Genomic DNA, 10669 nt, shown 5'->3' with positions numbered 1-10669 from the left:
ACTTAAATTTTTCGAATTATTTTTAAGATGAGTAAATAAAAACTCTACTTTCTATACCCACAATCTCTTTACTGAAACTATAAACTTGTAAAATTCTTTTCTTATTTCTCCCTCTTAAAATCTCACTAAGCCCTTTTCAGTTTAATGTCCTTGGTCTGTGTGTGTGCATCGGCAATCCCTGCTAATGTTTTCACATGCCCCCACTCCCGGATTTATTAAAATAAACAGGAGAATCGCCTACCTAGGGAACCACCATAAAGTTGTTCATTCATTTCAAGGACATCGGAGAATTTTCTTCTCTTCACCCCACCTACCATAGCCCCGAGGAAAGAACTTCTGAGGACAGAGCGATTGGCAAACCCGAGTATCAAGTTTCAGTATGGCTCGGAAGTGAGAATTTATTTCTCAATTTGCTGTCCTTCCCCATTCCAGTCTGCTTATTCACCCTCAATAGTTCCAACTCTGTTCAGTCCTGAAAAAGAAAATGGCATGCAAATACAATGTAGGATTTGAGAAACTGATTGGTGGGGAGAAGGCTGGCCTGAATGATGAATGCTAGCAGCCTTGATATTGCATTCAGTGTGTCCCAATTACCTGTCCCTTGACAAAGACCTTGAGTTTTTCATGTGGAATGGGAGTTCCTAGGAACGGAGGCATTCTGTATGAAGTTCTTCTTCAAGTGGCAATTACTTCTAGTCTCATTTTATAATCAAACAGGCTGAGCTGCCTGACGTTCAGAGTGAAACACAGATGATCTGTGTTTCCAGCTAATATGGGCAGTGCTACAAGGCTGTAAAATTCTCAATCCGCTAATCAAAGCACCAGGGGGAGGTGAGTTCCTCTTGTCTTCTCTTTTCCAATGGAATCATGAAATTAAGTCCCCCAAGTCGGCTGGGATAGATATACACAAAATCAGAAGGTAAAGACGGGCAGAGAAAGGAGAGAGCATTTTCTGGGGCACTGAAGCAATCCTTTTAGCACAACCTCACTTGTCCCTACACCCATCCAGGCAGGAAGTCGGGGCTCTTATTGCTATCCCTATTTTTTTCAGATGAGCAGACTGGAGTGCAGAAAAAGACTGGTGACTTCTCCAGACTCACAAAGCTAAGCTGCTAAACCAGACAAACTTCTGACTCAAAATGCAGTCTTCTTTTAGAACACCACCACTCACGGCACTGTCCAGCCGTTCTCTGCTCCTGGCTCCGATATCTTATTCTCGTGTCCTTAAATTTGATGTTCTGACACCGTTTTCAGGAGAAAGGAGTTACAGAGGCTGGTGACTGTTTCCAATAGAAGCAAAGCAAAGCAGGTTCTTCATGAATCCCTGGTGGAAAACTGAGGTACTCACTAACAAACATGTAGGCAGGCAATTTTCTGAGCTCTTACGAGGTGCCTGGTCAGGTGATACAAAATGAAAACAGACAGTCTCTGCCCCAGGAGCTCTCCTGCAAGCCAGAAGAATCAGAGAGACCAGACAACTGGTCAACCTACCCCAAACTGGCCAAAATTCTTTTTTTTTTTATTTAATTTTTTTTTTAACGTTTATTTATTTTTGAGACAGAGAGAGACAGAGCATGAACGGGGGAGGGGCAGAGAGAGAGGGAGACACAGAATTGGAAGCAGGCTCCAGGCTTTGAGGCATCAGCCCAGAGCCCGACGCGGGGCTCGAACTCATGGACCGCGAGATCATGACCTGAGCTGAAGTCGGACGCCCAACCGACTGAGCCACCCAGGCGCCCCTGGCCAAAATTCTTCTTGTTCTTGCTTAACAATAGATCAGGTACAAGGGAGGTCACTGATTCCCAGCAGCGTGAGCATGGGCCACGATCCTGGAAAAAGCTGGATCTACGACAGGTCTCCTGCTACTTATGCTCATCTGAATCTCCACACGGTGTATAACTTCACAAATCATCCTGTAGAGAAACAGCAGTTTGGGGAACTTGTTATGAATTTGACTTTGGCAAAACGTTTAAGGATTTGGTTAAAGTCCAAAATGTCTTCAGCAAGAGTAAGATTTTTTAAAGTTTTTTTTCTTTTTTTTATTAAGCCAAATTGTTGTTCGGACCTGAGCTGTAGAGAACGTCATAGTAAAGAACCTCACTGTTATCAAAGCCACGACTTATGTAGCCCTTGCTGTATACTAACACCAGGAAGTTTTATACTGCACCAAGAAACATTATTTAAATATTGTTTCGTACTGCATTAGGAATTTTTAATATCCAGAGTCTTGAATAAAGCCAGTGGTGAGGTTTCCGTGTTTGTGCAAGGGGAACAGTGCAAACAGCAAATCTCATTAGAAGGAAGGTAGGGACCGGTGTTACAATCAAAATTAAAGAAGAGACGGACTCAGAAGGAGGCACCTTGTAACCGGGAAGAATAAACCCATGCTCAAATCATGGATGTAAAATCTCTCTCCGTGTCCAGCCTTGTCCAAAGAAATCAAAGGGGAGAGGGGAGAGGAAGGGAAGGTTGAACATCTATTATGTGACAGGCACCATTCTGGGTTTTAAAAACAAAACGAAGCGGGACCTTTGAAAATGTTAGACACAAATGATATACTTTGGTTCATAGTACCCCCATTCCGTTTGTTTTGAATTCCTTTTGCTTGTAGGTGATTTCTCTGACATCAGCAAGCCGATAAAGAACAAGCTGATGATGTCTTTTGCGGTGTGATTCAAATGAAAGGTACAACGATCTTCTGAAAGAAGAAGAATAAGTGAGAGATACAGTGTCGTTTTGATATCATCTACTAGCTGCTTCGATAAGTAGCCAGCTTATTTGTAATTTATCACACCCACCCTGGTGGCCTTAATACAGATGTGGTACCGGGGCGCCTGGGTGGCTCGGTCGGTTAAGCGTCTGACTTCAGCTCAGGTCATGATCTCACAGACCGTGAGTTCGAGCCCCGTGTCGGGCTCTGGGCTGATGGCTGAGAGCCTGGAGCCTGCTTCCGATTCTGTGTCTCCCTCTCTGTTTGCCCCTCCCCCGTTCATGCTCTGTCTCTGTCTCAAAAATAAACGTAAAAAAAAAAAAAAAAAATAGAGAGTTCTTTCTCACAGTGTCTCCGTGAGAAAGAACATACCCTCTTACGTTTTACGGGGGTCTCTCAAAGGTGTGTAGGCTCCGCTGGGATGAGTCAGGATATCCCCGCCCATAAAAGGGCTGGAGTCCCACCTCCTGACACACTTCTAAAGTACCTACAAGGGCCGGGCAGGGGTGGGGAGTGGGGGTTCCAGGCAAGCAAGGTATCCTTTACGTATTTGCTTCCAAAATTAAATCGCCAAAAACGGAGGCCAATTTAACATTTTTTACAAACCCGTTGTGGCCACTTCGTTGAGTCGCTTGGGGAAAGAAGATTCTATACGTTTGGCGAGATCACAGAGTTGTCCTAGCTGTACATTCTGTCCTTCACGTTAAAACTATACTTGTGTCTCTGGCAGGCCCCATGCTCCTTTCTTGGTTTGCCCACCGGGGCCCCCATTCCTGTAGTTAAAAATAAGAAAGGGTGATTTAACTGTAACATCTATTTCAATCATCGGTTGCTACATAACAAAGCTCACCCAAAGCTCAGTAGTGCATGGAAACCGTTTTTTCTAAGTCTTTGCCACCTGTGGATTGCCTGAGCTCATCTGGGCATTTTCTTCCCCTGGCCTCCCTTAAGTTACAGTCAGATGCTGGCAGGGCAGATGGAGTCAGCTGTCGGTAAGACCGAGCTCCCCAACTTTGGCATGGAGTCACAGGGTCGCTCCTCTCCGTGGGGTCTCTCCAAATGGTCTCCCCACCTTGGTAACTGCACTGCTTACCCCTTACGTAGCTCAGACCTCCCAGGAGCACAGGAAACAGCCTGCGGGGCTCTCTTAGGGGTTGGTCCCCAGGCTGACACTGCATCTCGTCTACTCCATTCTGTTGGGTTAGAGTAGCGGGTCCAACCCACATGGCACAAGCAGCTTATACGAGGTTATACACACCCAAGGTACGGTTCAATGGAGGCCAACCCTGGGGACTCACTCCCGCCATCACAACTGCACAAAGGCAAAAATCATACATTCACGTTGGCAGGGCATCATGGGTTCTTCCTTTTATACTTTGAGAAAGAGACATACCCCTCCCCACGTTCCCTGATTCACCTATCTCAAGTGACTCAGTAACGTGAGTGAGTTCTTGACGTGGCTCTTTGCGTTTTCAAATAAAAGGAAACTACTTGTTTGGTTTGGGTTTTTTGCTTCGATGCTTGGGTGCCGTGCTTCCCAACAAAACATCACCATGATGGCTTTTAAATCCGAGGGTTTCAGATTCCCACAACCCTTGGATGGGTTGCCAGGGGTCCCATTGCCTACAATTGTGTCTAAAATGTGTGTGCGCGTGCGCGCGCGCGTGCAAGCGCGTGCTCGCTCCTGGGGAGGAGTTTCCTAGCTTTCCTCAGATTATCATCTAAAGCGATTTCAAATTGCCAAGACCTCTAAGAGGGCTTACAACTCCGGGAGCATGGCCCTGCATTTTTACCTGCTGTCACGCCTCCCCAGTGGGGGAAGGGCAGTGTGTCGTCAACCTTTCATGTATGTTTCTTTTCCTTTCTTTTTTTTTTCTCCCCCAGGGAGGGTGCGCGCTCGTGCCTGTGCATGCACAAGCAGGGGAGAGGGGTGGAGGGAGAGAGGGAATCCGAAGCAGGGTCCACACTCGGCGCAGAGCCTGACCTGGGCCTTGGTCCCTGACCACCCTGGGATCAGGAGTCGGGCATTCAACGGAGTCACCCAGGTGCCCATGTATTTCTTTCTACAGTGAAACAAAAAGCAGTCACTGTCTGGCCCCTGAGACCACTTCACCTGAAGTCTGCCTGAGGGAAGAAAAGAAATGGGCTGGATGCCTCCGCTCCCAAGAATTACTGTGAGAACGAACTCTCCTTTGTTGGGGTTAAAGGCATTGGAATTGCCTAAGAATTTTAGCTCTTATCATTTCCCCACCTGTACCTGGTAAATAGTGAAGAATGTAACTTAACGGGACTTTTGATTCTTCCGCCATCCCCTTCCACCCCCCTCAGCACTCGGCTTTTCTCCTTTCTTCTTTTCCCTATTCGTCTTTTCTAATTTTGTAGGATGTAACAGCCGAGGGTGCTACTTAGTCTCCTTGGGCCAAGTGTGTGCTAAAATGCCTAGTGTGATTTCAACTGGGGACGCTGCCTTGAACCTGACCAAGTGAGGCCCCTCTGCTCACTTTATCTAGTAGGAACTGGGGACATCCTGGGGAAGGAACTCAGACTGGAAGCAGGACCTGTCTAGGGTCAGAGGAATAAAGAATGTGGAAAAGGGTAAAATACTAGAAGCAAATAGATTGGATTAGGTGGTAGATAAAACCCAGGAGTGAACTGCAGAATTTCACATTTTTTTTGAAATGTTTATTTATGTTTGAGAGAGACAGAGTTGTGTGCGTGATAGAGCACACAAGCAGGGGAGGGGCAGAGAAAGAGGGAGACAGAGAATCCCAAGCAGGGTCCAGGCTCTGAGACGTCTGCACAGAGCCTGACATGGGGCTTGAACTCACAAACTGTGAGATCATGACCTGAGCAGAAAGTTGGACCCTTAAGCAAGTAAGCCACCCAGGCCCCCCTAGAATTTCAAATCTTTAATGTAACCTCTGTTATGCTTAACAAAATAGACTCCCCTTTCCTTGCTGAAACTTTCTGTCCAAAACATTCCTAGCATCCAGGGGCCCCTTGGGATAAATATCCACCTTGCCATTTCTCGAAAGAATCCAGCCAACCACTCAGCTCAGATATCCCTCTTCAAGATAAATGCTTTAAGTTATTCTCTTACCCCTTCCTTTTCTCCGTAGCGTTTATCAGTATGGAGAATTACATAGTTTCTTACCACCAGCGTGCAAGTTCTTCCAGTGCCCACAGATATAGCCTGGCGCAAAGGAAAACAGTGAACAAATATGCTTTAAGGACTCGTATGGCCGCGCTTTCATCATATACATGGCAGGTGGGGGCTCCAGCGCCTACTTTCTTCAATGGGGATGGGGAGGGGTTGTGGGGAACAGCACTGCAGCTCGAGGGCTTGACCAGACTCAAGCTTGGTACAAAATCTCATTGATGAAACACCTGGCACGCGAAATGCCCAACGAAAGTCATCTGTATCCACTACGTGTCAATATGCAAAACCTGATGGGCAGGGCCACTGCAGTCAGCCCTTACCTTGCCGCCCTGTGACTCAGTTTCTTCCCTAGAAGGGCAGGACAGTGATACCCTAGGACTGTAGCTTTAGTTGTACTTTACCTACATGTCCTCCCTGGATCTCTCCAAAGTCTAAGCATTGCTGTGTCAGGGGGCGCCTGGGTGGTTGTCGGTTGGCTCCAACTTCGGCGCAAGTCATGATCTCACCGTTCCTGAGTTCGAGCCCCGCATCGGGGTCTGTGCTGACAGCTCGGAGCCTGGAGCCTGCTTCAGATTCTGTCTCCCTCTCTCTGCCCCTCCCTCCCTTGCACTCTCTCTCAAAATTAAAATTTTTTTTTTAATGTTTATTTACTTTTGAGACAGAGAGAGACAGAAGATGAACGGGGGAGGGTCAGAGAGAGAGAGGGAGACACAATCTGAAACAGGCTCCGGGCTCTGAGTTGTCAGCACAGACCCCGATGCGGGGCTCGAACTCAGGAACCGTGAGATCATGACCTGAGCCACCCAGGCGCCCCAGTCTCTCTCAAAATTAAATAAACATTAAAAAAAAAAGTTAAGATCACAATGCTAAATAAACTTTAAAAAGCTGGGGGGGGGGGGGCACTTTGGTTGCCCAATCTGTTAAGGGTCCCACTGGATCTTGGCTCAGGTCACGATCTCTGCATGACCTGAGCAGACCTTGGTGGGTCGCCAGCTGGGAGACTGCTTGGGATTCTCTCTGCCCCTCCCACGCTCATACTCTTAAATAAACTTAAAACAAATTAAAGTCACAATGCACATTTTCTTTGGATTCGTTCTTGTGACTCCTTCAGAGTATTTTTAATGCAGTAACACTACTTCCCAAGGTGTGGATGTGTGAAGACTGGCAAATTCAGTGTTGAGAGGGAGTGTGCAGGCTCTTGGTGACATGCAGACAAAGAAAACTTCAAAAACCTCTTTAGGCAGGTCTCAAGAGTCAACTAGAACAGCAAAATTACTTGGATGTTCCCCTCTGGTGAAAGCGATATACTAGAAATTAAAATTCCTATGGTGTTAAGATTGACCATTACTTTTTAGAAGCTAAAATCACGGAAATGCAGAACATAGGCTCATGCCAGGAGGTTTTTGCCCTTGCCAAAACCAAAACCTTAGCTATCCAAACGTTCGTCTTTTAAGTTTCGTCCTTGAAGTCAGTTCTACCAAAAAAACGAGAAGGAGAAATTCGCAGGAGCTCCCGCTAGACATTGAACCTCATTAACATGTTCCCAACGCTGCCCATACTTAACATTCATCTCAAAAAGTGGCTTTTGTGACAGAGGCACCAGCAGAGTGAAAAGGGATTCCAGATTTTATTTATTTTTTTTTTTTTAAAGATTGAGAAAACACACCCAAGGCAAAAGTGGTTTTGATCAATCGGTTTTCAGCAAACGGAGCAAGTTACTCGGGGACATACTCAAAACTGGTCCGCTCGAACCGGGAAACGGGGCTTTGACCAGGCAACTGTGGGCAACCAGAATCGGAACAAGTCTGAAAACAAACCTCACATTTTTCTCCTCCCCCCCACCCCCACCCCCACCGTTCAAGTGGCAGACAAAATAAATTACCATAAATTACGTGCCTAGGCAACTTAGAAACAAAACAGAACAACGTGAGGCTGAGGGTGTCCTCAGCTCCTCTGGGAAGTAACACTGCGCTTCTGGCCTGCAGGCTGGGTCGGATCGGGGGCCGTCAGACGTCGGGATAGTTGCAGTAATATACCGCAGAGCTGGCATCGGAAACCACCGAGGAGATGGCCCCGTGGCTGTCTGGGAGGGTCACGCTGGAGTCAGGCCCCTGGTAGGGGAGCCCCATCTCGGGCTTGCACACAAAGTGCAGATACTGTTCAAATTCCGTGCGGTCCACCTCCCCGAGGAGCTCGGCGGGCTGGCTCGGGTCCGCGCCGTCGCGGCAGGGCAGCGCCTCGGGAGGGGGCGACGGCTGCCCGGGGCCCGGCGGGGGCTGCGGGGGCTGCATGGGGAAGCCGCGCCCGCCGCCCGCCGCCGGCGAGCTAAGGGCGTTGTAGTACAGCTGCAGGGCGCTGGGGGGCGCCACGTGGCCCGGCAGGGCAGGGCCCGCCTGCTCCAGGCCGAGGCGGGAGTGCACGGGGCCGACGGGCGGCTCGGGGGGCCCCGCGTAGTCCGAGGCCTGCGGGTAGCTGTAGGGGCCGGCCGCCGGGCAGTCCCCGGGCAGCGGCGCGGCGAAGAAGGCCGGGTCGGGCTCCACGCCGTCCAGCGGGGACGTGTCCGGCGTGGGCAGCGGGTAGCCGTCGAGCGGGGGCGCGCCCAGTCCCTGGCAGTCGCGGTAGTGGGCGCCCAGGTGAGGCGGCAGCAGCGGCGGGCCCGCGGGGAAGCCCTGCTCGGGGAAGGGCAGGCCCAGGCCGTCCATGGCCACGCGGCCGCCCTCCGGGCCCAGCGAGGCGGCCTGCGTGTCGGCGAGGCCGTGCAGGAAGCCGCCCTCCACCCGCTTGAGTCGCTTCACCTGCTTGCGCCTGCGGGGCCGGTACTTGTAGTTGGGGTGGTCCTGCATGTGTTGCACGCGCAGCCGCTCGGCCTCCTCCACGAAGGGTCGCTTCTCCGCCAGCGTCAGCGCTTTCCACGACTTGCCTGCGTGGGCGCAGAAGGGGGGAGAGGGGCGCGGGGCTTACTCTCCGAGCTCCCGCTCCCGGGCCCTCGCCTGGCCCCACCTCTCCCCTCCGACCCCTACTTGTGCAGCTAGAGGGAGGAAGAGGTCGCGTGGAAGAGTGAGCGTCTGCGACCCCGGAGGCCGAGCGGAGCGCGAACCCTTGGGGAAGCCGGGAGAGCGCGCGTCCTCTAAAAGGGCATCCCTGCCTTCTTGTAGCCTCCTGGAAGCAGGGCCCTAGTTCACCCATCCCCGGGCTTTCACGGAACTGAAAACGTCCCCTCCCCGGGGAAGGGGTCGGGAACCGGCAGGACCAAGCCGGCTTGGCTCCTGGGATACCCTGGCCGCGGCCGGGACGCGCGGGGACGCCGCTTCCCCAGGGTCGTCGCGGCCGAGCCCCCGGTCACCCGGGTGACCCGGGCCCGGACGACAGAGAAACCGTTTGGAGGGTAGGGAGAGGGGCCTAGGCGGGAGGGGAGCCGACCCTGGCGGCCGCACACCACTGGCCCGGAGCGCCGGGCACGCGCCCTCCTGGGCTCAAGGAAGCGTCCCCGCGACTCGCTCCACCCTGGGTCCCGCGCTGGACTCACCCAGCATCTTGCTCAACTCGGCGTTGTGCAGGTCCGGGTTCTGCTGCGCCAGGCGCTTGCGCTCGTCCTTGGCCCACACCATGAAGGCGTTCATCGGCCGCCGGATGCGAGACTCGCCCTTGGCCCGGCCCGCCGCCCCGGCCGGCGCCCCGCTGCTCGCCGCCGCCTCGCCCTTCACCTTCATGTCCCCGAGGGGACTCAACGACTCGGCCCAGGGACAGGGGCCCAGCCCGGCCATCACCGCGGGCAGCGCGCTGCGGGGCTGGCTCTGGTCGTCACTGGCGTACCCCGCATCCGGGCTGCTCATGGCGCTCCAGCCCTGCCCCTCGCCCCACCACCCTCCGCCGGACACGCCGCCTCCCCCGACGCGGGGGAGGGGGTGGGAGCGTGGGACGCAGATGCCCGGCGGGCCGCTCCAGGCTCACGGGCCCGAGCCCGCTGCGACGTTGCAGGGCGGTACCCAGCCCACCGCGCAGACCGCGTCCCCGCCGGCCAAGTGACACTGCGGGCGCCCCGGGCCCTTTTCTGCACTGATGTGGCCAATGGAGTGGCGGGGGCGGGCCGGGTGAGCGTCCTTAGGCCCACGCCCAGCCGGCCGCCGGAGTCCCAAGTCTCCGCTCAACCCCACGCCCTCCCTTTCCCCTCCCCCGGCCCCGCGCCCAAGGCTACACCTGCCCGCGGGAAAACTGGCTGAAGCCGGGCTCTGGCGCCACGTTCCCTGCGACTCGGGAAGAGGGACTCCTGAAACACCTTCTGGAATGTCCACTGCACCGCTGGGTAGAAGAACGTGGCCACGGCAGTTCGGATGAACAAACTGAGCTATTATGGAAGCTAGGGGTTTCAGTGCCGGGTGACCTCGCTATCTTCCAGGGGAACCCCGCGGGTGTCTTCTTCAAATGTTTTTATTGAATGTAGTAGGTACTGCTGATCATACGTTAAAAAGTTTATAAATAAATAAAAAGGTCCTCCCCAAGGACTCAACCTGCTTGCTGTGTTTATTACACTCAAAATGCTATGTCCGAGGTGAATTCTAATTGCTAAAACAAGATAAAATACGGAATGACATTCTGTAGCCAATATTCCGTCATCCCGAAGAATTCAAAACCTTTATTCATAACGATGAAGCAACCCTTGGAAATCTGTGCACGAAATGTACGAGAAACATAAAGGTTTTCTACGCGTTCGGTAAAAGAGGCAAATTGTGGTAACACTAGAGGCAATATGTATCTAAATGCCCGGCTTATGGAGCAAAGAGCACAGCAAAGTTGCACAG

At 52.2% G+C, this 10669-nt stretch overlaps 1 protein-coding gene across 1 annotated transcript; it reads right to left on the bottom strand.

The window, feature by feature from the left end:
• Positions 1–6991: 6991 nt before the first annotated feature.
• SOX17 (SRY-box transcription factor 17) lies at positions 6992–9880 on the bottom strand. Its single transcript, XM_042923682.1, has 2 exons — positions 9397–9880; positions 6992–8790 (listed from the first exon to the last, which is right to left on the bottom strand). The coding sequence occupies exons 1-2, from the start codon at positions 9701–9703 to the stop codon at positions 7877–7879; spliced, it is 1221 nt and encodes a 406-aa protein (XP_042779616.1). The 5' UTR covers positions 9704–9880; the 3' UTR covers positions 6992–7876.
• Positions 9881–10669: the final 789 nt, after the last annotated feature.

This window comes from Panthera leo, chromosome F2, assembly GCF_018350215.1.
Source record: "Panthera leo isolate Ple1 chromosome F2, P.leo_Ple1_pat1.1, whole genome shotgun sequence".
In the NCBI taxonomy this organism is placed as follows: Eukaryota; Metazoa; Chordata; class Mammalia; order Carnivora; family Felidae; genus Panthera; species Panthera leo.
The sequence above is the reverse complement of the archived record's forward strand: the minus strand, read 5'-3'. Positions and strand labels throughout refer to the sequence as shown.